The 25,133-nt window shown below is 50.5% G+C and overlaps 1 protein-coding gene across 4 annotated transcripts in view; it reads left to right on the top strand.

Annotated features, from left to right (window-relative positions):
- The window catches only part of Ssbp3 (single stranded DNA binding protein 3), a 137,459-nt gene that overhangs the window by 102,948 nt on the left and 9,378 nt on the right, over nt 1-25,133 (top strand). The window contains exons 6-14 of one of the 4 annotated variants that reach the window (XM_029476594.2): nt 12,528-12,608; nt 13,516-13,575; nt 15,846-15,912; nt 15,999-16,075; nt 21,710-21,798; nt 22,400-22,448; nt 23,020-23,055; nt 23,703-23,757; nt 24,909-24,979. In XM_029476594.2, the coding sequence (XP_029332454.1) occupies nt 12,528-12,608; nt 13,516-13,575; nt 15,846-15,912; nt 15,999-16,075; nt 21,710-21,798; nt 22,400-22,448; nt 23,020-23,055; nt 23,703-23,757; nt 24,909-24,979 (585 nt within the window). The remainder of the gene's footprint in view (nt 1-12,527; nt 12,609-13,515; nt 13,576-15,845; nt 15,913-15,998; nt 16,076-21,709; nt 21,799-22,399; nt 22,449-23,019; nt 23,056-23,702; nt 23,758-24,908; nt 24,980-25,133) is intronic. The other 3 variants (XM_021159673.2, XM_029476595.2, XM_021159674.2) reach the window with 3 other exon arrangements.

Below are 25,133 nucleotides of genomic sequence, written 5' to 3'. Positions count from 1 at the left end.
AAGGCCACAGAAAGAGACGTCGTAGTGAGACATAGAAACGCAGGTCAGGATTAGGCCGTGCTGGGCAGTTTGGGTGCAGGGTGAGTATAGTAAATAAATACCCCCGCCCCCTCCCTGCTCAGGTGCTCAGGCCCTCCCTTCATGGTGAAGCTGTCTGACCTTTTTGAAGTTGGAGAAAAGCATTCTCTCCAGAAGAGTTAACCCTTTCTGTCTTCTAGGGTGGTGCTGGCTTAGCAGGTAGGCCCCAGAGCCGCATCGTGGGTGCAGCACAGATGAGGGAACCCTACTAGGACTGGACAGGTCTGACTAGGAAGATGGTCTGGACAGCAGAGGATTGTGGCTTCTGTATGAACTACTTCTCTTTCCAGCCACTGCTCACCCTTCCACCAGACCCAGCCCCTTCACCCAGCCTCTTCCCAGTCTGTTGCCCGTTGATTTAAGGCACACAGGTGCTATGTGAGCCCCCACTCCCCTGCCCCTAGCTTCTTACCAGGCCCAGTCATCTGCTTCTAGACTGACAGAAGGTGAGTCTGTTACTGTTAGGGATGAAGTGCTCCAGCTGTTGGGTCCAAGACTCAGTTGGAGATGTGGTCCTTCCTACTTTACCCCTCCCTGTTCAGTCAGTGTTCTCTGGTAGTGACTAACTTCCCACCTCTGGTTACTGTGATGGAAGCCAGCTATAGGTCCCCACCCCCACCCCAAGAGCTACATACCCTGGATTGTATCTAACCCTGCTGACAAATTCTTGTGTGTCCTTCGAGAGCCTTCCTACCCACTCTAGGACTTACTTTTGTCCTTTGGTTTAGTGACAGAACCTTAACACCAATCACCTTTCCTGGCCACCATCACCTCCTCATAGGTCAGGCTGTGCTCATCTGGTGGCCAGACTGGTGCCTTGTGTCTGCCCAGTGGCAGATTGACCGGCACCAGGGTTCCTAGCAACCATGGACAAAAGGTTATTCCTGACGTGCCAGGCTGCCCGAGTGACAGGCTGAGGCCTTGGCCGGTACGCCTGCCAGTATGCATGTGTTTGGACAGGTTTGTGTCTGCACACTCCAGCCATCTCCCCCCACCCCCTGCACTCCACATGTAGCGTCGTAACTCTCACTGATGAAATGGAAAGTTGAACATAAATCAATGTCTGCCGCCCCGTTAGCTATGCATCAGCAGACAGCGCCTGGGAGATTTGCTCAGTAACAAAGCCCCCAGCGGCTCTGCGGGCTGCGACTGCCCCCTAATGCAGAGCCAGCCCCACGCCATGGAGCCCTGCTGGTCACCTCCAACACCACCTAGCTGTCTCCCTCCTCCCCTTGGTGGGCCCTACCTCTCTAGCTGTAAACTCCAGCCAGGCATTTGCACCTCCAATCCTGGAAGGGCTGCTGCTAGCTGCTGCTGAAGGCCTGAGGCGCGCTCTCCTCCCCTTTGGACTTGCATTTTCTCTTTCCTGCCTCTGAGAGCTGCTGGCCTATGCTTCAGCTGCCTAACTATGGTGTTTCCTTTCCCCAAATAAGAGTCCCTTGTGGAAGCGTTCCCATTTGTGGGAACTGTCGTGTGTGGGCTCCCTCTAGCCAGTGCAGGGCAGACCCTCTGCCTGTCCTGCCACCTCATCAGCAAATTGTGTGAGATTTTTTTTCTCCTTTACAAGAAGGAGGTCAGATTTGCTGAGTCCTTGTAGCAGAAGGGGTTTGAGGAAGAGAATTCCAGTATAGTCCTGTGCAGAACACAGGTCAGGATGGCTCCCCGGGTCAGTCATAGTGTATATCCTCCCCTGGGAAGACCTAGGTCTGGACCCCCGGATAGGATTCAGAAACAGCTGAGCCATCTAAAAATATAGTATGAGGACTCTTCGGAGGACTTGGGACATGGCAGGGCCCACCAAGTGAATTTCAGGTTTGTGTCCCGTTTCTGTCTGAAGGCCCTTCCTTCTCTAGGCAACTTTGCTAAGCAGAGTTCCATGCAGATATGAAGGTCTTGACAGCAGTGGTGCTTCTGGCCCACCAAGCTTCTGTGAGCTTCCTCTCTTGCTAAGACCTAAATGGTGCTTAATGAGGCCGGAGGTATTAGGGACAGGCACAGCTTTCATGAAGTGCCAGCTCTGTGCTAGATGTTCATCACACAGTAGGTGACAGGGCAGGGTAGGTGTAGATTGTAACTGTTCAGGCTAGGAGCAACGAATGGCTGTGAGCAGGGCCTTGGGAGCCACAGGGCTTTCCTTTTTCTGGAATAGAATGTGGGCAGCACCCGAGGTTTCTGTGGGTGCTGGAGGGGGGTGGGCTAGATGCACACATCTTCATGTTCGATAATATTGTCTGCGGCTGCTGGAAGAAGAGGGACAGCCTCGGGTCCGTGCTGGCAGGGTCCTGGGGAGCTCCTCCCTCTGGGCCAGGCAGACGCAGAGCCCCATCCCTTCTTCCTCTATGAAGGGGGTTATTTTTCCTAGGGAGTAGCTAGGGTTGCTCCAAAAATTCAGTGAACCTCTCTGAACCTCAATTGCTGCACCCCATATTTGGGGTTGATGGTATATCCATGACTCCTGGGACCCCTGTGAAGATTCTGTGACATAATGCCTAGGAAACCCTGCCTGGTGCTGGGTGCCTGGTGCACACTCTGTGCCTGCCAGCACTTGGATGGCTCCTGTGTGCCTTCAGGCCATTTTATTCTCTGAGCTTTCTACCTAGCCAGGGGTCAGGGCTGCTTTTAGTGTATTCTCTTGGCAGAAGTGAGTCTTGCAGCTCAGTACAGTTTTCATGGCATTGCTAAGGTTCATAGATTCTTCAAATCAACTGATCAGCATTTAACCCGCTGGTTCCACTGGCAAGAGTTGGTGCCAGTGAAACACCAGCCCTATTTGGCCTTTTAATGAGGCAGCTTCCTAATCTCGTGCTGAAGTCTGTCCTCTTGACTTGTTCCCTTGGCTTTGGCCATTCTGACCCATTGTTCTTTGGTCTAGCCCCCAACAGGAGTTTCTAGGGGAAGTGAAGGCCAGGAAGTAGGTTGTGGGTTCAGGAGCTTCTGCTTCTGTCCTAGCAGGCTTGTTTGGATGAGCTTAATGGAAACCTACCCTCAGGCTCCAGGGACTGCATGGCTTTCTGTCACCAGAAGATGCCTGAGCACCTTTTGAGTTTCGCTTCTCCCTTGCCTATAAAACAGCCTACTTCATCAGCTCTGAATTGAACCAGGGAGCATAAGAATGGTTTGAAATTGTATAAGATTCCTCCCCAAGGCCAGCAGTCAATCATTTATTCATTTGGCACAGTCACAGTTGCTGCTTCAGCCTGGCTGTAGTGGCCACACTTGTCAGGTGCCATCCTGGACCTCCATGTCAAGTGCTCTTCCACAGCCCTTAATTATAAAACTCCAGTTTCTCAGTATAGCATCTGGAGCCCTGTCTGGTCTGTTCCCATCATCCTCACTCCATTGGTAGACCAGCTCTTGGTCCCTAGGGCAAGGATCAGATCTGTTGCTCTCGGGTCTGGTCTCTGTCCGTCCATCAGTCTGTATGTATTCTTCTCCCAACTGCCGAGTTTTCTCCTAGGAGTGAAGGGTCTTAGGTCAGTATTCAAGAAGCCTTTGACAGAGTCTGGCTATTATCTTTGTTCCAAGGTCAAAATGGACAAACCCAACACATGGGTCTAACCAAGTTCCTCTTCCTGAAGGTAGCTTTACCCAATCCCAATAGCTCTGAAGTTGTCGGAGTAGTCTGGATCTGATCTGGAAAAGTGGCCTTGTTTTCTAAGTCCTGGTCCCCAGTAACATTAGAGGAGGTGGACGTGGGAGGCACAAGAGGAAATCATATTCCAGGTTTGCCTGTTCTGCCATTGAAGAACCTTGTATCAAGTGGGATTCTTGAGTGAGTAATAAGGAAAAAGATAGGGTGTTCCTAGAGAACTGTAGGAGGTGGACAGGACCGTGAGTGACAGCTTCACATACTAGCAGCTGCCTAACGGTGCTAGCTGGCTTCTGGCACTGACCTGAGTACTTGACTCTTGGCACCGCAGACTTGTGATTGTCTTACAGGCATGTTAAGATCTTCACAGGACAGGACAGGCCCCTGCCATAACTCTGGCTTCTTTCTTCCCCCAGAGTCCCTCCCTCTGCCAGAGTTCTCCAACAATCATGTCTGTGCCTGTGTGGCAGTGGACCAAAGACCTCAAACCTGCATGTTTCCAGAACTCTGGTATTTACCAGGCCCAAGCCTGTTGTTTCACCTTAACTGAGAAGAGAAGAGAGTCCCAGGTCATTTAGGCATGTCAGGGAGGGAGAGGCTTGAGAAACCACACTGATGGAGCAAAATGAAACCAGCAGCCTCCTGATCTCTTCCGGAGTCTGCTGTTTGGTGGGTGTTGGAGGCTGAATTCTGGGCATTTTGGGTGTGTGGCTTCCAGGGCTCAGTTACCTGCTTGCTGGTGGCTGTGAAGTCGTGGATTGTCTGTTGGCAGAGCTGTGTGCACAAGTGTCTGGAGGCCGTCCAGCAGAGCAGGAGTCTCTGGGTAGATGAGGCCAGCCTCCTTAGCATGCGCCTCACTTTCACTGTGCTGTTGTGATTAACAACAGAGCAGAGCCGGCAGGCGGGGTGGAGGCCGACAGGAGCCAGCTGCATCAGGAACACTGTCCAATTTCAGAGTAAATGACAGTTTTTAGGGGGTGGGAAGAAGAATGCTGTGGCAAAGCAGGAATATTCTCCCTGTGTCCTGATGTGATTGCTATCAAGGTCCATCTCTAATGCCCACATATTCCCAAAACATGTTACGTTGCCCTGAGTTGAAGTCAGAGAGCACATCTGCCATCAGGACCCTGCTAGGAACCCTCAGGGAGGAGACTGGGGACCTTGACCTGGCCAGTGCTGTGGCAGATTCCAGCAAGGTCACAGAGCCTGCTAATAGAGAGAAGATAAGGACTTTCCTCCATCCCCATGATACAAGGTGGGAATTAGCACCCTGGACAGCTGTTAGCTCTCTTGGGGGTGGGGGGGAGTGTCCCCATGGCCACAAGCCCTGATTTCTGATGTGAGAAGAAAGTAGAGAAACATCGAAATGGATGTGTGATCCACGGATAACCCAGTTTAATGGTGACTCCCTTCCAGTAGCTCCCTCAGGTTAAAGTTCTGTCCCAGGTCCAGGTCCCTATCTTTCTGTAAGCACACCTTTTCCTGAACTGGGGCTGTCTAGCTCCATCCTCTGTGCCCACATTGTCTACCTTTCTTCGTCCAGGGCACATCTACACCCTCCAGGCCCTGCCACCTATGATTCTGTCATGGCCACTGCTGCCTAAATACCTCCTGCATTTAGTTTCTGTCTCTGAAGCTGCTGTGGTCATAGTTACACTTCAGTCTCCCACCAGGCTTCAACTCCTGAGGGAAAGGTAGGGTGCAGCGGCTAGTATCATCAAATGCACTGACCGTAGTATGCTGTGAGCCCTGACCATTAGCCATTAGACTGGGTATTTTTTCTTTGTCCCTACAAAAAGGTGGCCAGTTATACAGATAACAGACACCCAGTGTCTAGCAGGGAGTTCCCAAGGTTTCAGTGCCTCCCAAGTCACCTGTCCTCTTTGCCCCATCCCAACCCATGCATTTAAGATTAGACCTGATGAACCCAGAGACTCCTCCTTGAACCCCAGTCCTTAGAAAAGGGGCCAAGCAGTCTGAACCTGCTGAAAGATTGCAAATGCTCATGTCCCAGACAAGAGGAACCCAGCACTGTAGCAGGGATGAAGTAATCAAGGTCAGTGGAGGACTGGGGGTGGGGGTGGGGTGCATGTGCGGAGGTCAAGGTCAGCTTCTGAGTCAGTTTCCTTCTTCCACATAGTCCAAGGATCAAGCCTCAGTTGTCCAGCTTGGCAGCCACGTATCTTTACCAGGGAGCTATCTTACCAGCCCCTAATCTTTTACACTGTGGTAGCAAACTGCAGTTTATTCAGGACCAAAAGACAAGCAAACTAGGCCAGTAGGGAGAGAGCATGTTTGCCAGCCTCTGACTTGCATTCACTCTGGCTATTTCCCAGGGGATAAACCTTGGTTCTCTGCCTTAATGTCACGGGTTTGCCATGCCCTCCCCCATTGCAAACTCACCGTGTAGCTAAGGCTACCTTTGAACCCTAGGTCCTCCAGCCTTTATACTTCTCAAGTGTGTGTGCCATCAGGTTCGACTCCATTTTCTCCTTTGCAAATAATTGGCTTTTATTGCCTTTGTCTTTTAGGGAAAGTCTGAGTTTGAAATCAGAAAGTGTGCATAGTATTGTATTTTTCCTTACAAATTAATAAAGGCTCCAGTTTTCCCTCATCAGCCTTGAAAGCTACCATCTCATTCAGGGGATCTATCGAGCATTCTTGCAGTTGGCAGGCTAGCAAATGTCCAAGGCCCTGCGACTCCTCAGCTCTCCCATTGCCGCACAAAGGTAGCTGTGCAGAGAGTACAGATGTGCGTGGCTGTGTCCCAGGAAAACCTTATAAAGAGCTGGCAGGTCGGATTTCCCCTGAGCTTACTGTAGTCTGACCTCGTAGCTATACCCTTGGGGTCCTGGGCTGAGTCTGAGCATGAGCCATCATGGCTATGGAGTGCTTGGCCACTTTCTCTGCCTAAAAGCAGTAAGCATCCAGTACTCAGGAGGCAGAAGCAGGCAGATCTGAGTTCGAGGCCAGCCTGGTCTACAGGTCCAGGACAGCCAGGGCTACACAGAGAAGCTTTGTTTCTCACAAAACAAAGAAGCAGAGCAGCAGTAGCAGGATTATCATGTACTGACTCGTGGAGCACGTGTGCCACACACATGTGGAGAAATCTTTCCTTGGGTGTCCCTGTGCGTCCAACCAGGCCCAGGTGAGCCTCACTAACTGTGAGCTCTCACTTCTTTTGCCCGGTGCTGTCCTGACATCATGAAGAGATGGATGGGGAACAAGGCCATGATGCTGGCTTTACTTAGCTCACATAAAAGGCGGTGCCCCTCTGCTGGTCCTTTCTGGTGTTTCCCCAGAGTGAAAATACTCACAGTGCATTTCCTTTCTCTCAACTGGTGACGTCTCCACCCCAGATGCAAGGAATATATAGTCATGGGCACACCTCTGTCCTCTGTACAGAGTAGGGTGCAGCCTTTCCTACCCACAAGTTATATCCAAAAAATAAAGTGGATCGTCTGTGAAGTGCTTTTGCTGTGTGTATTATCATCATAATTTTATACTGCCTCATCTATAGCAATATGTCCAGCAGGCAGGACCACCAGTACCGCAAAGGCCTTCCTACTCTAGTCTGATAGAGCCCAGTGCCCACAGAGTCGAGAAGGGGTGGAAGTGTCATGGCTCTTTCTTTACCTCTTGAAACAACGGCTTCAGGTTCCCTTTCTCTAAGGACAAAAGTCAGATTTTCCTTAGATGATAATGGCACTGTCTGAACCCTGGGGACAGAGTAAAGAGCAAAGAACTTAGCAGTCAAAATGAGGCCGTGGGCAACAGGGGTGTGACTCTAACCCTGGTTCCACAGACTTAAGCTTATGCCTGCTTCTTCCAAGAAGTGGTGGGTGTAGGGGCCATTTAAGAAAGGAGCACCTAATTTATCTCTATTTCTCCTTTAAAAAATAGCATATGCTTATTTTCCTTTAGTCTTTTATATTAAAGAGCTATCATCCTTTACCCCAGAGTCATTTAGAATACCAAGTTACATGCCGTTATAGTTCCTCAAGCCCAAAAGCATTAGGGGTACCACCCAGTGCTTCCTGAGGTCCCTTGATGTAGCTGTGTGGTCACATGCCCAGACCTCACTGCACTGGTCCAGCCTTGGATGTCCTAATGAGGAAAACAGGAATAATTGTTGTCCCAGAGTTCTGCATACACCACTACCTGACAGGCAGGATATTAGTGGAGGCTTACAGGACGCTATGTAACTTTCTTCAGTCTGTGGGTATGACAGGACACCCTGGCCTGGGCCAGAACCAGCAAGCCAAACTGTCAATTTCTCTGCCAGACGCCCAAGAGGCCCGTTGTGAGCTCGGTGTCTGTATAGATGGTTCCATTTTTCTTAGATGAAGGATTTCCCCGTCATGCCCTAGTGTGCCTCTCAAGAGCTTCAGAACAGGGCTAACCCGAGTGTGGCGGGAGGGGCTCCTGCTGGCAGTCGTGAACCACATCTCTGTGCAGACCTCCAATCTGTGAGCCGCAGGAGTGCTGCTTCCTGCCATGCCGATGCCCCATCAAGGCTTTTGCGCTAAACCATCAGCATCCAGACTGTGGGGTCTGTGAAATGGCCAAACACTTGCCTCGATCACACCCGTAACAGAGCCTCCCAGGCCTTGCCTAAGTGGCTCTCACAACCTGCTGGATATAACACTATTCAATGCTGAAATTACAGAAAAAAGAATGAAAAGGAAGTCTGGGGCTTCGGGTGTCTGAAGGCAGTGATCTGGAGCCAGCTGTGAGGGAAGGGCAAATCCATTAACAGGGTTGGAGCAGTGTGAAGGCAGCATAGGCCATAGGTGTATTTTCCACCTTTTTTAAGATTCAGGAGCAGGAATTGCCCTTATTCATTTGGCTCCCCCTTGCCTCAGTCTGCTGTCACCTGACATGATAAGTGAAGGTGGTAGAAATAAGTCTGATCTACTGCTGGTCTGTAGTTCTCAGTGCAGCTTCCTGTAGCCACTCTGGGAAGCAAGGGGGAGCTAGGTGTCACTCCTAGAGCCCTAGGTGGGCTTCCAAGCGCTCAGCCTTTCCTGTCATTGGGTTCTTCTTTCCCCAGATGGACTTGGAGGTCTTTTGGCCACAGGCTCACTCACTGGCTTGCAGGGTGCTGGGCTTCTCCAGATCCCTGGCCCCCAGAATGAAGCTTTGGCTCCCAGAATCTTAGTAGCCACAGAGCCAGTGCATAGATTTCCTTTCTGAGCTTTGTTTCGTGCCTATAAAACAGTATGACCGGTGGTCCTTACATTGCTGAGCATAGAATCAAGTGCAGGCAAAAGGCTCTCTCTCCCCTGGGTTTCCAGGATTGGTTTTGCTCATCAGTGAGAGGCCAGGCACAGCCAATGACAGAGCTAACTAGAATTTGAAACGTTTTTCTCCAAGCCCTGTTTCTTTAAAAAGGGGGGAAAAAAAAAAGATTGAGTTGAAGACATAGTGTGTTGCAGAGAGCCCTGACAGAGTTGGAAAACTTAGCTCAGTAAATAGCTAGTTTCTGGTAGTCTTGGACATCCCCCACCCCCATCCTGATTCTTCCTCCCCAGAAACGAAGGACATTAGGGAAAGAGATGGCAGTCTGTCAGTACAGGGCCATCTGTAAACAAATACTGGAGCTGTACTCAGCCATCCTGATCTACCCCAGTGTTGTGCAGATCTTGCCTCAGAAAACCTCCAGGTTAAGGAGATGGGCCTTCACCAGCTAGGCATCTAGACACACTTTAAGTTCTTCAAAAAGCTTCCAGCAGCCCATGGGGAACTTGTCCTGTCTGAGAAAACCTCCAGGTTAAGGAGATGGGCCTTCACCAGCTAGGCATCTAGACACACTTTAAGTTCTTCAAAAACCTTCCAGCAGCCCATGGGGAACTTGTCCTGTCTGAGAAGCTGATCTTTGGAGCACCCTCCTTTTTCTATCTCAGCAAAAAGGTCAGACACTTCCAGGAAAGGCTTTGTGTGTTGTGTCAAACTTGCTATCTAGGGGTTTGCCCATGCAGAACGAATTGGGAAGACCATCAGGTTCCCTTCATAGGAACCAAACAGCAGCTCTCTGGCAAAATGCTGGCCACTTGTTTGGGGCCTATGTGGCAAGCTATTCAGGTTCCTTCTGTGGATGCTTCAGACAGTCTGAAGGTCACAGCCCAGACACACAGCATAGTAAAGAATGCTCCAGGCTGAGGGCAGATGGTATGGGCACGGAGAACATGAATGAACTACTGGCAAAGTGGAAAGAAGACTTTTTGCTTCTGACCCATGCAGTAGGCTCCCAGAGAGGCCAGGTGGTCTGAGGCTGACAGCATTTCCCCTGAGAGAGATGACTTTTTTTGTCATTGAGGTTGCCATGGGGTTTCCTTTCTGGGCTATCTCTGGGCTAGGATGCTCTTGACTCCGTCACATGGAGACAGGGAACTACTGATTCCCTGTCCTCATATGCCCCCAGGTTCTCACCTACAGCCTTGTTTTAATGGTGCATCTGTCTTGGTGACAAACTTGCTATCTCCACTTGTTCAGAACCAGCTTTGCCTTCTGAACCCCAGGGTGCCTGCTGCTGCTGCTGCCCCGGCTTTCAGACCTGGGCTTGGTCATTGAACCTTGAGTCAGCCATCACTTGAGGCCCCAAGGTGGAGCTGCTTCAAGTGTTTTTCTCTATTTCCTGGTAGGCACCAGGGACCGCTCCTGCCTGGTGAGGCACACAGGTGTGTGGAGCTTGCCCGAAACAGTCTGCTTGCTCTGCAAATGCATTTGTGTGACCAAGAAGGGAGACAGGACTGTGAGGGAGGAGGTGCTCCCTGTTGCCAGGAGCCTGGGGACCAGCAGACAAGCCTTTGCCCCTCTTGGCAGCTGGACCTTACCCCTGAGCTCCCTTCCTCTGTTCCTTTTCATTTTCTTTTTGGGGGTTGGCTTCAAATTATCTTGTTTTGTTTACATTACACCCAAGTTTTGTGGTATAAAAGACTTGCAGGTGCAAATATGTCCCGCCTTCATTAACTTCCCCTCCCTTTTTAATTTATGTGATTTCAATTTTCCTTCCCTGTACTGTTAATTAGGGGACCCTCTAATCAGTGCCATTATCACAGTGGTATTCATGTTTAGGAAAGCCGCTAAACAAATGCTTGCAAAATTGCTAAATGGCTAATTAATGTCTGTTAATTAAGAAAATTGCTCATGGTAACAAACCATGCCGTTGCTGGCAGCCGCTAGAAAGACACACACTTGTTGAAATTGGTAGCATGGCAGGTAGGGGAACATCTGCTCCTCCAAGCTTTCCGGAAGTGAGCAGCCCCTCACTGAGCCAAGAAGTTCTGAGGCTGTCCCCGGTGGTGCCCTCAGCTGCTGGACAGCCCTTGCCTCTGTTTTACCCACCTCTTTGTGGTCTCTACCTTACCCCCAGCCCTACCTTCTCCCAGCCCCTGGCTCTGTGTTCGCATGGACTTTGAGAAAGGAGAGTAAAGATGGGTGGAACCAGTGGCTGTAGCTACTTGCTTTCCTTACCTTTGTAAATGTCTGGAGTTTTCCTATACTAAGGGACAGTTCCCATGGAGAAGAAGGGTACATTGTAGTCTGTGACACTTGCCCCTATCCTGAGTCCAGGTCTTGGTGGCCTGTTGGGCCAAAAGGGGCCTCAAAGGCAAACTGCCGGGAGCCACTATAGTAAACTTTTACGGCTTCTCCTAATCTGCATACATGCATGTTTGTGTGAAAAGACATGCGCACCCACTCATGGACTTTCTCCTGCACACTGGAGTTCTGGAGAGATGCTTGCTTGTGATATAAGGCACTCTGATTCTCTGTTTTTCTTTATTTTTGTTTTTGTTGTCTTGTTTGTATTTATTACATTGATCTTATCACGCATTAGCAGGATACAACCTGTAGTTTGACCAACTCTGTGGATAGTGAATTCATCTCCTTGTGTTTTGGTGGGCAGTAAAGGTATGCATGGCCCAGAGCTTTGGAGTCAGCTTGGAACTGCAGGCAGCTCGCCTTGTGTTTTGGTGGGCAGTAAAGGTATGCATGGCCCAGAGCTTTGGAGTCAGCTTGGAACTGCAGGCAGCTCGCCGCCATCATCTGGTGTGGAAAGTAGGCCCTCTACCCACTGAGTCACAAATCAGTGACTGTCCTCACACCTGTGCCACCTGACCCTCAACCTGGCTCTGCCACTTAGGGCTTGTGCGGTGGTGGCCTGCTCTCTTCATCTCTTGAGACCGTGTTTCCTCCTCTATAAAGGTCGAAAGAAGAGGCACGCAGACTGTTTTGTAGGTGAACTCATGAGCCGTGGAGCCCCGGCACTGCTCATGCTGGCCTTGGCAACTGTCTGTATATCCCATTGGCTTAGAACCTAGTACCACCTCTGCTCTGTCTGTGTCTGTCCCTTGTTTCCTCTGCCCTGCTTCAACCAGCAGGACCTTGATAACGACTGTCCCAAATCACCTGTCTCTGAGACTGAGCTCCGTGAGGGACAGGGGCTTCACCTGACTCCTCCTGTCCCTCTGAAGTGGTACTTACAGGCATTGCATCTGGGTCCGGGCCCCTGCCTGAGTCGAGCAGTGTATTTAACATGGCAAACTCTGTTTGGTAGCAGCCTGTGTCTGCCCTTGCTCCTCTGTGCTTTGATGAAGGTGCTTTGTTTTATTTTTTTTCGTTTTTCCAAATCCCTTGTGAATGTACTGGTCAGCCTCCCTCCTTCCTGCCTGCCCGCCGTTGTTCGCCATTGAACCAGGACCCAAGCAGCGCTCCGCCACCTCCTGCCAGCCACAGCCCACCACCCGCACGCCCGCCGCCACTCTGCGTTTTGGTTTAATTTTTGTTCTTTTAAGCTTCTTCTGCGCTTCTCCATGTGCTGTGATCTATAACCTGCCTCTACTGTCTGGCCTCACAGGGTCCTCCGGGGTCACAGCCCTCGCCGCACGCACAGCCTCCACCTCACAATCCCAGCAGCATGATGGGACCCCACAGTCAGGTAAACGCACTGTGGCTCGCCGGCCCGCCGGCCGGGGGGCGCCGGGGCAGGAGGAAGGAGAGAGCCGCAGAGGAAAAACAAAAATCAGAATGTGCTCCAGCACTGCCTTCCAGTCCTAATCGACGAGCTTAATTAAAAATATTCTTCTAAATACAGCCTTCACTTCTTGGACATCCCACCCAGTTTGGATCTGAAACCAAGAAAAAAGAAACAAAATCTTTCTGTGACCTTGCCAGTGGCCTTTATGTTTTTGGTTTTTCCTCTCTCCCTTTTGTTTGGTTTTGAGTTTGGTTAACCATTTGTTTGTAACCAAGGCTGCACCCCTGGCCTTTTCTTTGTGCACTCTCGCTGCTGAGAAAGCTTTCTTGCCCATTCCCTGCATTAAGTTAGGGAGCCTACTACCCCTTACCGTGTTTTTTGTTTTTTGTTTTTTTTCCCCATCATGTTTTCCCATAAGTCCTTGCTCCCTTCCCATTCCTCCCTGTTGATGGTTTCTCTGTGTGTGCTTGTGTGTATGCTTGTGTGGGCGTGTCCTGCTCTATCTGCACACCTGAAGATGTCTCGCTCCTTTTGCTTGTTATTTTCTTTGCCCTTGTGGAAAGCAGAGGTGGCCTCCTTTGCCCTGCATTGATTTAGCTATTCTGCGTCCTATGTGAAGTCCCAGCTGCTGCCCCTCCACCCAAAGTAGATTCCTGCAAGCCAGTGCAGGTTGAGAGACAAGTTGTGTGGATCTTTTGTTCCTCTGCCCAAGGGAAGTTTTGCCTGGAAGGAAGAGGAGGCTACCAGACTAGAGAGAGCTTAGAAGATCACTAGTTGTCATAAACTGGACTTTGCAGAGTGCAAAGCATTTGTGTTTGTCACTATACAGTAGTTCATCTGTCATTGAACTGATTCCCTATAATTACAGCCTTTTATGTCACCGCGATATGCAGGCGGCCCCAGGCCCCCGATCAGAATGGGAAACCAGGTACAGTATCTTTTCTTGTTTTCTCTTCCCTGTCAGCCACCCTTAGATCTAGGGTAGACCTGGATTCAAGTCAAAAGCAAGGTGCAAGGCTACTGGGTGGAGTATTAGGCTTTAAGGTGGGGGAACTTGCCCAAGTGTCTGCTCGGAGCCCATGGCCCAGCATCTAACCTGCTTTAGCCTCATAGCAGCCTGCATTCAGATAGCACCAGCTAGCAGGATTGCAGAAACTCGGCTCTTGTAGAGAAAGTGGGAATGACCCTACAGCCCCTTCTTGGAAGAGGGTCTTCCTCCTTAATGAAGTCAGCTGACAATGTATATATATATTTTTTTTTGTCCTGGAAGCTTTCCAGAATTGCCAAGGTAAATAGAATCCTGCTACTGGAGGAGAGATGTCCTGTAGGAATGCTTAAATCAGGAGCCTGGCTGCAGAGGGAGCAGGGCATTTGTGAAGTGTTCAGTCTGCCTGCTTTCCCAGAAGGAAGCATTTCCCAGAAGGAAGGATTTGTTCATATAATTAGAAAAATACCCTGCTTATGAAGTGACCAGACACAGACCGTGAAGGACCAAGCCTTTCCAGGGTGGAAGCACCCACCACATTCCCACCTTGCTCTTCTCTCCCAGACTCCTTCACTTTCTGTTCTCTCCAACACAGAGCGGGCAAAGTTAGACAAAGGGAGTTTAGAAACCCAGATTTTTAAGCAACAAGGACTTTTTGGGTATGTCGCAGGTGAGGAAAAGGAGGAAGGCCAGGGCTGTAGAAGAGCAGGCTTACCTCCAGGGGCATCCGTGTCCCTTGTGGGACTCAGAGAGCACGATGAAGGCATCACCCTTCTAGTGTGAGACCTGCTTTCCTTGGCCCTCGTTCACATAGTCTCCTTCCTCTAGAGGAGAGCCTGAGCCGCCCTGGCCCCATTTCAGACACCAGCTGAAGGTAGTAAGTCTCAGATCCTTTAGCCAGCTAAAACCCCTGGCATGTATCAGGTTTAGAAGTCATGGAGAAGTATTGTGTGAAAAGAAGCCAGTGTTACAGTTACACAATGGGGTAGGTGGGAATCTAGGAAGCCTCAAATCCCCTATCTCTATTAAAAACCACCAGCACAGATGGACAGACATAGACCAGCCAGGTGACTCGTAGTTCAAGAGCTTGAGGAGAAAAGGAGAGAGGTAAGGGTGACTAAGTTCAGGGTACAGGGACCCGGCCTCCTCAGCTCCACTCTGTGACCCTGAGATGCAGCGTGGCCCTCATAAAGCCTGCCTGCCCTGGCTTCATCCTCCTCTTCTGAAGCTGGGGAAGCAGGGAGGGACTCTCACCTCCTATTGAACCTGCTTTTGCATTCACAGCCAGCCAGAGGTGGAAGAGCCTAGGTGGCCTGTAGTAGCACTCAAGTCTAGGAACCCTGTCATGGACCCCCAGCCTCCACAGCATTGGCACCTCAATCAGAAGCTGTGGTCCTCTGTCACTAAGACATTTTTTCCTGAAGTCAGTAGCTTCTCTTTGGTCTCAAGGTCCACAGGACACTTGGCCCAGCCTCTGTTATTCTCTTGTTTTTCAAATTACAGCCTGAATAACTTCACCCAAAGCCCTGTCTGTTTTTGATGGTGTCATACTGGCACCCACTGCTAGAAGAGCAGGCTGCCCTTAATCACCCTGTTCCTCTGCCTGTAGCTGTGGCGGCACCTCTGAGGTGGGCGCTCAGAGGCCTAGATGACTCTGCCGACTCAGGCTCCAGCTCTTAGAGCTCTGGACCCCAGTTAACCCCACCTGAATCTCCAGGGCCCCCTTATGTTTCACCTTAAAGGTCTCCCTGTGGTGATAGTTTTTAACCAGTAGCTCCACTAGGTTCTTGTTGCTTGGAAATATACTTAAAATGAGTTACATGTTTGAAGTAAAAGAAAGGTAGGGCTGGACTTAAACCGCAGCCCCTGGATTCAGCTGCTGCCCTTTGGGTGGGGGTGAGCGGTGAGTCCACATCACGCCTTGCTCGGGATGCAGGTACAGGCTCACATGGCAAGCCCAGCTGCCCACTGCACTCCCACCTGATGCTGCAGCTTTGCCTGATGCTTGTAGGAACTGTCTGCCTTGCTTCCCAGAGCTGGGAGACCCGGCCCAGCGTGCAGCGATGCTCTCAGGGAGGCCATGAGGGGCCCATATGGCCAAGTTGGGGGAGCAGGGTGGGACAGGCAGCTGCATCTTGCTCCCCTCCCCACCCTCAACACCACCCTATCTCTGTAAGTAGCAACTCAGTCTGTGTCTCGTGTGTCCTTTTCAGCCTCCAGGAGGAGTTCCTGGGACACAGCCACTGCTGCCCAATTCCATGGATCCCACACGACAACAAGGTAGAGGGCCAGGCAGGGTGGCATGGCCCATGGCATTGGGGCTTTCTCTTTGCTCTACTCCTAATAGCACCCATTTTCTCACACAGGTCACCCCAACATGGGAGGATCAATGCAGAGAATGAACCCTCCCCGAGGAATGGGGCCCATGGGGCCTGGCCCACAGGTAAGAAGCTACCTGTCTGTCTGTCCTTCTGTCTTCCTGCCATCTGTGTGCACCCGCCTTCTCTCCTTTTTCCATAGTTTGTCAGTCTCCACATTTCTGGCTCCCCTCCCTGCCTGCGGGATGCTGAGTAGGAATGAAAGCTCAGGGAGCTGGCTGGGTAGCAGATCCCTCCAGGGTGAATGTCATAAGCTATGATGTGGGATCTTCTGGAATCCAAAGCCACTTCCTTCCCAGAGTGGAATAAGCTTAAGGGAGATGCAGGACCACCTTACTGCTTAGTGGTGGTTGAGTCAAGTAAGAGGTGATGAGGAGTCACTGTGACTTCTGGGGACCCCAGGCACTTTTACCACCAACCAAGTGAGAGTCTCTGTCCATGTTCCCAGGAAATGTGGCCAGCCACGCTGCTCAGCGCCCACTTTAACCCACAGCTAGCTTCGCTGCTCCCAGGCTCTGTCCCTTCCTCTCCTTGCTGTAGGTGATTGAGGTTCTTTGGGTCCCCTGCTTGGCTCCAGTTCCCCTGAAGTTGTACCCTCCTGCCCCATGTCCTCCTTTTTGTAGGGAAACCTACAGACCTGGAAACCATCTAGTCATTCCCAGAGTTACACAGCAAACAAGTCTGCTGCCTTTTCTGTGGTATTGAAATATCTTAGGGCAGCCCGGCCCTAAATCCTAAAGGGAAGGAAGGCTAAGGCAGTCGTGCCTTGAGAGGTCTTGTTTTAGACTTCCTCAAGTTTCCCACGGTTCATGATTTCCCCCTTCCTATCATCTTGAGCTGACCACAGGACTGTCCTTGGACAAAGCATAGCATCCTCTCTCGAGAGTCAGAAGTGGGTCTCTGTCACCTTGGCCTGAGCCTTGTGGAATTCAGTGTTGATGAGGAATCAATAGAGGTTTTAGCTTTTCAGAGATCTGAGTAATGTGGGGTGAGACCTTGCTTTCCCCGTGGGAACTATGAGAGACCCAACAGCCACATCTCTTAAGATGAATAAGCATAGTGTTCCCACTATAGGGTGCTGAAAGTATTCCGTGCTCGGTGTCATCCTGGGCCTTAGGTGTGGTGGCACACATCTTTAATCCTAGTACTCAGAGGAGAGGCGGAGTCAGCTAGAACTCCTGTGAGTTCCTGGCCAGCCAATACTACATAGTAAGACTCTGTCTGACTGCATAGCGAGTTCCAGGTTAACCGGAGAAACAAAACAAAATAACTTCAAAGCAATATTCAGGACTTTAGCTGTTTAGGTTTGATTAAGTGTATTTTCTTTTCCTGGCAAAGTTATTAGCAGTTTATTAGGCCTCATATAGTAAGGTTGAGTGAGGGCAGAGGCAGAGCTGTTGCCTGGCATGCATATCCCTTGGTTCCATGCCCAGTGTCACAAACAATAAAATCGGGGAAAAAAGGGCTACAGGGGCTGGGAATGTAAGCTCAGCAGGTAAAGTCCTTGGCATGAGCGGGGCCCAGCTGTAACCCCAGCACTGAGAGAGTCAAAGGTCAAGGTCATTCCCAACTCCACAGTGAGTTTGAGGTCATCCTGGGCTACATGAGAACCTGTCTTAAAACAACAAAAACCTTACAGAACTAGAGTGAGACTCCAGCAGTTGGAAATGACGTTATCAGCGTGAGCGCAGAATGCTCCAGAAGTTTAAGCCTTCCTCCTGGCTCCAGGGTGTCTCAACATATCAATCCAGCGCTTACAAAGAGGCCAGGTGGGGCTGGAGGGATGGCTCAGCGGTTAAGAGCACTGACTGCTCTTCCAGAGGTCCTGAGTTCAATTCCCAGCAACCACATGGAGGTTCACAACCATCTGTAATGGGATCTGATGGCATCTTCTGGTGTGTCTGAAGACAGCTACAGTATACTTATATAATAAATAAATAAATCTTTAATAAAAAGAAGAAGAGGAGGAGGAGGCCAGGTCCCAAAGCCTCTGAGATCTTCTGGCCTCTTTCCTTGCCACATCAATGAGGAGGGTCTAAGGTGTCTTGACCATGTTCCCTGGAACATGTTGGGTAAGGAGCAGTATTAAACCCCTGAAACTAAACCTCTCTTAAGCACATTGGAATCTCCATACCAGCTTATCTCTGAGACAAAAAGGGCTGGGGCTGATTTAGTACTGGGCCAGCACAGTCAGTGGGTGGGATTCAGGATCTATCACAGAGAAGTTTTGGACCCTGTCTTTATTACTATACTATTACCGTGAAGAAACATTGTATCCAAGGCAACTTAAAAAGAAAGGTATTTAGTTGGGGGCTTGCTTATACTTTCAGAGGGTTTAGATCATGACTATAGTGGTGGCGAGTTTGGTGGCAGGCAGGCAAACCTAGCACTGGAGCAGTAGTTTTGAGTTCACACCTCATCTGCAGGTGGCAGAGAGACAGACAGAGACTGGGCCTGGTGTGACACAACATCCTCAACAAGGTGTGCCTACTCCAGCAAGGGCACACCTCCTAATCCTTCCAAACGGTCACACATGAGCCTATGATGACCTCTCTCACCACAGGCACCACAAATTCCAAAGCCTCACATAGGAGAGGGCGGCCTCTGTGGTCTCCAGTTACTTTCCTTATTACTTGACTGCAGAGGCTACTGCCCAGGCACAGAAACAGACAAGAGGGAGACCTTTGTCTTGGTACAAGGAAGATACTGGTCTCTTCTGACTCAACTCTCATTCCTGTCTGCAAAGTGGGTTGCCAAGAGGTGACACCTTGTGAGGCAGGGCACCAAAGTGGCTGTGGACACTCTGTTCCCCTTCTGATGATGAGGCTGTTAGTGGGGAGAGCTAGCCTCTCAGGAAGCCTAATTGAACACTGCTGTATGAGTCCTGTTATACTGTGAGACCAGACATAGAGGGATGACATCACTTGTATGATTTCTTGGTGAGGTATCAGAATGTATTTGACCACTGATCACTCTAATACTTTCTGGAAGGGGTTGGGAAACAGCTACAGTGTAGTCTGAGAGCTATTTTATAGGTAGACTGGCACTCTAGTTTTGCCCCTCTATCCTGTTTCAGTCCAAAGGCATGAACAGTCAGTTATCCCCTGTCCTTTTCCTCTAGGGCCTGCGATGGTTTTAGTGTGCGGTGGGAAAGAGGCAGTACTTCATGGGAGTCTGCATGAGGCCCTGAGGGCCCTTCCTGTTGTCCACATTCTGCAGAGAGAATTCAGACAAAACTAAATCTTGGTCATATTGGGTAAAGCATGTTGAAGACTCCTGGAGGCCAGTGGGCACCAACCAACCCAGGGTTACAGTCTTAGCAATTCTGGCTGGGCTAGAATCACACCACCATCTTGGTTGGTCTATATTTTCACAAGTTCAGGTAGAGGATATTCTTGATTCTCCAGAGACAGTCCCTCAAAGACCCAAGGCTGGTGCAAGCTCGGAACTCTGGAAGGACCATTAGTCCTGTGCAGAGCATCCTGGGCTAAGTGAGGGAGTGAGGCAGGCACTGGGGACCCTCTTGTCAGGCCTCCTACTGCCCAGGAGACTGCATTATAGCTTCAAGTTTCTCTACAGGTGAGTCTAGTGACAGATGGCTCTGTTTGAAGATAAAGCTAAAACGGGGCAGGTGACAGGAAGCATGAGGAAGAGTCCACTTTGCTGTAGATACCAGTCATGACCCCTAGTCCAACCCAGTTGTGGAGTAGGCACCTCTGTTCTCCAGGAGTGAGGAAGGGGCCCGTGCTCATAAGTCCCCAGTTACCTCCAGCAGATCCAGAACCTGGGTACTGATCTTCCAGCCCCATATGGAAAGCTGCTGCTTCTGACTGAAAAATCGTATTCCCCAAACCTGGTTTCAGCTAAGCTCCCATTCCTGTCTTGCTTAACTAAGTGGCTGTGGGCATGTGTCTGGCTTTTCTGGGCCTCCAAGTTGTCATCTGTGAAGTGGAAGGTGTGTGGAGTAGCCCTTCTGGCTTTATATCTATAGGCGGGAGACTTACTATGGCTCTATGCAGGATACCCCTTTGTTAGCAAGCAGGATAGGGTTGGAATCCTGTCTGTGTCTCCCTTCAGGCAGCATGCTGCAAATCTGGCCCTCTTTTGACCAACACTTTGTGTGGTAGCAGCATCCTGACTCTTTCAGCCCTGGAGTATGACACTTGCCTCCTCCAGTGAGAAGGGCATTTAGAAGATCTTTCTCGTACACCAGTTCTCATGGGCCATAATGAACTGGCTTACTGTGAGGGGCAGAATCAAGTAGAAGCATTCTGGGTCTGCTGCTGTCATCAAGTAACTGTAAACCCACCTCAGAACCAACACTTTACAATCAGCATGGGTCTCTGTAAGGCCAAAGGCAAATAGGCTCTGTGTCCCTGTGTTATAGACTAAACAGGGTTGTGAACCTGCAGGCAGAACCTGGCAACAGGGCCTTGTCCCAGTTTAGCACCTGACTATTCCTTTCCTTCTGTGCCTCACTTTGTGATCTCTAAGGGAGTTGCCATGACCGTTAAACATCCGTGTGCACATAAAACCTGTGACACAGCTTTATCCTCCATAGTAAGAATTGTCGTTTGTGTAGCCAGAGTCAACACCAAGTGGCCAAGCTGAGGTGAGCTGTCTTGTGACCTCTGCTTACCATCCAGGTTGTCTACTCAGAACAGGGCCAGGGAGTGAGGCGCTGTGTGAGCTGGCTGTAGCCAGTCCTCCCTGTAGGCCTCACTCCTTGCCAGCCAGCTAATGTCATTGCCTATATTCTGTCTAGGTAGTCCTGTAGACTCGAGGCCTCCATGGTGACCTAGCAGAAGAAGGGTCCCTCCGTAGTGAGGTTGGGGAGACAGTCAGTTCTTTGTGACATCACCTGTTTTAGCCCAGTGTTACCTCTGTGCTGGTCTCACCCAACACTGTCCCTGGTTTTCACCTTGTTCCTGCCAGAGGTTTGGGAAAGATCCAGGGCGTATGAGTGACACTCTGGTCTCCCACTCGTTAGCTGATCTGGCCAGCTGCTCCCTCTCAGACCTGCAGTCCCGCCTTTTGTAAAGTGGGACCAGCTTCAGAAGGTGGTTACAGGGACAGAGCAGGCGAAGTCAAAAGTCACTGTGTGCCCAGCAAGATGTGTCTCACATTGGAGCCTCTCACCAACCTGCTGCTCTCAGATGCCCACAGGGGCAGTGCCCAAACAGTTGTCACGCTTTGTTCTCCTCCGTCAGTCACTGAGCACCCTGTGTTGTAGACTTGGGGGTGTAGCCACAGAGACACTGTCCTGTCATATTTACCCTCAGAGTCCAGCAGTGGGGAGGAATGGCCATGTGACCAAGATAGGGGAGGCTATTGAGCATTCTCAGGCCAGAGGCAAGGTGGGTGGTTCCCTCTGTTACCTTCTCCCTCAGTCTGATGTGACCCTGATCACCAGCCAGCATTGGGCTTGGTAGCAGAGTCAGTCTGCCTAAACTGCTGAGGCCTGTGGGATAGGAATGACGGCAGCTTGCTGATCAGACAGGGTTTAGGGAGAATCATCATGAAGCCCCTGCCAACGCATTGACTGTTGTGACTGTCCCTCTGTGCTGGCTTGTCATTGTGGTCCTGTCCGTTCTGAAAGTACGTGTGATTTTTTTCTCATCAGGCGGTCGTCACAGACTAACCCTCTCACTTATATTCTGTGTTTGTCTCCCTCCCGGTTCCCCTTCTCCCCCTCATAGACTGACCCTTGGTTATCGTTGCAGAATTACGGCAGCGGCATGAGACCACCACCCAACTCCCTCGGCCCCGCCATGCCTGGGATTAACATGTAAGGCAAATAGCCCCGGCCGGTGCCTCATAGCTCATGGCCTCTCCACCCACTGTTGGACCCCAGAAGACTCTTACCTCTCACTGGTGCCCCTCTGGACCTCTGTTTCCTCACCCTTAGGGCGAGAGCTGTGCCTTACACTGGATTGTGTGCTAGGCACAGTTAGCCACCTTGTGCTCACCAGGCTACTCCTACAAGGGGTGGTTATTCCCTGCCTGTGATGAGGTCACTGAGGCCAGAGAGGTACAGTGACTTCCTTAGGCTTGCACAGCTTCAATGACTGATTCAAGATTTAATCCTTATGCAAATAAGCCCTGATATTTAGTGCTTATAAGAATCAGTGATCTATCTTCCTAGGGAAAAAATAGCAGAAATACTTTTTTATATATATATATAATTTTGTAAATGCATATTTTACAAAATTTTTCATATAATTTGAGTGAGTTCCTAAGTCTCCCTTCCGTGGAACTACCCATTGCTACCCCAGAGTCAAGTGGCATCTAGGACTTCCTGTACTGATGGCAGCCTGCTCCTGCTCCCACTGACTCCACTCCATAGAGTGTAGCCCCACTTTCATTATCTCCATCTCTCCTTCTCTTAGGGGCCCAGGAGCTGGCAGACCCTGGCCCAATCCCAACAGTGCTAACTCAGTGAGTATACAGGTCTGGAGGGTGCCTTTCCCCAGGGAAGAGGTTCTGGACATTAGATAACCCTGTTGCCAGGAAGAGGTATCAGGCGGGAGAAGTACAGCAGGATCCAGCTGATGCCGCTAAGAAGGCCCGTGTAGGTGGAGCCCTCGGGCAGTGTGCTGGGGTCCTCACACGTGGTCCTGCCCTGAGCTATCAGGGCTGGCTAAGAGCTGGGGCTCCAAGTGCATCATGGTTCTGGTTTCTAGCATTGAGGGAAATGACTGACAGGCTTGGTGCAGACAGAAGAAGGGGTATGGGTATTGCTGTCTTCCACCCTCCCAATTGGGAGGTCTCCTGGGACCCTACTCTCAGGCTCCACCAAAGACTGGGAGAAGGGAGACCAATCCCCAGGACTACTGCATGTGTCTCAGGCCCCTTCTGGAAACTGACCAGGTTACTAATTCACTGGGTCCCCAAGCCTACCATAAATAAGGATGACTGTGCCCCAAAGTGGGTTTGGAAGTGATGGGGCATGATGCTTGTCTGTCAGGGAAGGCAGCTCCAATCCATGGCTCCCGAATCTTCTTTCCAGATCCCGTACTCCTCCTCATCACCCGGAACCTATGTGGTAAGTGCAGCTAAGGATTCTGACTCTCTAGTGCATGTGACCGGTGAGGAGAGCCACTCAGGTCTAGTATGTTCCTCATGAGAACACATCTGAGCCCAGGAGCCAAATTGCTCTCAGTGTTTAGGTGTTTGTACAGGCCTGGGCTAGCCTTCAGTTCTCCAGAGCTGAGCCAGGAGGGCTCCTTTTCAGTGACTCCCACCCAGGATGCTGCGGGCCCTGTTTACTGGCCCTGGCTTTCACTGGTTGGTGTGCATGTGAGCAGATGTGTGCACGCACCCACCACTTGTGCCTTGGCTTGAGAGGACGAGCATAAATCTAGCTTCCTTCTGGCTTGTAGGCTCCAGTTCTGAGTGCAGGAGAAGGCAGTACCAGGTACCAGGCTGCTCTGGGCACTGGCAGGTAGCATAGCAGTCTCCCCAAGCTTCTTCTTTTTTTTTTTTTTTTTTTTTTTGGTTTTTCGAGACAGGGTTTCTCTGTATAGCCCTGGCTGTCCTGGAACTCACTTTGTAGACCAGGCTGGCCTCGAACTCAGAAATCCGCCTGCCTCTGCCTCCCGAGTGCTGGGATTAAAGGCGTGCGCCACCACGCCCGGCTCTCCCCAAGCTTCTTAACACCACGGGTTACTGACACCTTTTATCTCATCTCAGGGACCCCCTGGTGGTGGCGGCCCTCCAGGAACCCCCATCATGCCTAGTCCTGCGGGTAAGAGGGCTTGAGGGGGGAAATAAATGTCTGGTGGGAGTGGGGTGCTGTGTGTCTGAGGGCTCTGTTGCAGACCCTGGCCTTTCAGGCACTGATGCCTGGAGATGTAAGGGCCACGAGCCTTCACTACCAACAACCCACTGTGTGGCTTCAGCCGCATGACCCCTACATTCCTATACACTGCTTTCAAAGAATGAAATTGAGCCAAGGTCTGAAACAACAAGGTCTCATTGTCCTAGGTGACTTAAAAAGGGTCTCAGGGTCCCTGACAGCTGGGGACCAGGACTCTAAAAGCACATACACACTCCCCCTGAGGTTCTGGGTTCTAGGCTTCTGGTCCTCTGAGTAAGATTGTGTTTCCCTGTTTCTTTATCTGGAGAAGGCATGCATGTACAGGAGGGCAGGTGCACATATGCACACATACATAGAGTCACAATTATCTGTCTCCTGGCTAAGAATAGCATTGCAGCCAGCTGGAAGAAGTGCAGCGTACATCCCCTACCCAGCCCAAAATAGAGGGAGAATTTCTGCTCCTGATAGAGCAGCATTAGCTGGTTTCCTAAGGAGACTTTCCTTGGCTAGGTGGGGAGTGGCTGGAGCCCCCTCTTCCAACTCCCCATAAAGGGAATCTGCTCAGCTGCAGGGCGGGGAGGGGGAGCTGGCTGCGGTCACAACCGGCTCCCGCTCCTGCTCCCATTCCCGCTCTGCAGCATTGATGAGCAGCATGACCTACATTCAGAATGGGTCATGCTAACCCACTCCTTATGTTAATGCGGCCCCAGCCCCTCAGCCTAGCAGAGTGGTTCTGGATAACTTGCTGCATTTTCCTTCCCTGGGTGGGTCTGAGAGAAAACACAGGTTATGTCCTTGTGTCCTTGCTAAGCTTAGGGGACGGATTTGTGTCCCTGTGCTGTGCCTGCCCAGATACCCTGACATTCTCAGGTTTGTGGTCGAATGGTTTTCTCAGTTGAATTTTCTGTGATTAAAAACTTTGTGAATCTTCATTAAATACAAATTAGCCAGAAGATGGTGATACTTAGAAGAAATTTTAGGTGATAAAATACAAAAGAATGAGTTCAAGTGCCGAGAGTTTGTTTTAATTAAGAAATGAATTAATCACCTGAACTCTGTGGTTCCCACTATTTCTACAGATTCAACAAATTCCAGTGACAACATCTACACAATGATTAATCCTGTGCCGCCTGGAGGCAGCCGGTCTAACGTGAGTCTGCTTTCTGCTCATTTACATACCAGATACCATAACAAATCATAATTAACTTCATCAGCTGAGGGGAAAGCACGCGTAATTGATTTTAGCCATTTGTTACCAAAGATGAATAAAATAAACCATCAGAAGCGCGATTAACTCTTGGGCA

This window comes from Mus caroli, unplaced genomic scaffold (assembly GCF_978045245.1).
Source record: "Mus caroli unplaced genomic scaffold, Mus_caroli_1 scaffold_6, whole genome shotgun sequence".
In the NCBI taxonomy this organism is placed as follows: domain Eukaryota; kingdom Metazoa; phylum Chordata; class Mammalia; order Rodentia; family Muridae; genus Mus; species Mus caroli.
The sequence above is the reverse complement of the archived record's forward strand: the minus strand, read 5'-3'. Positions and strand labels throughout refer to the sequence as shown.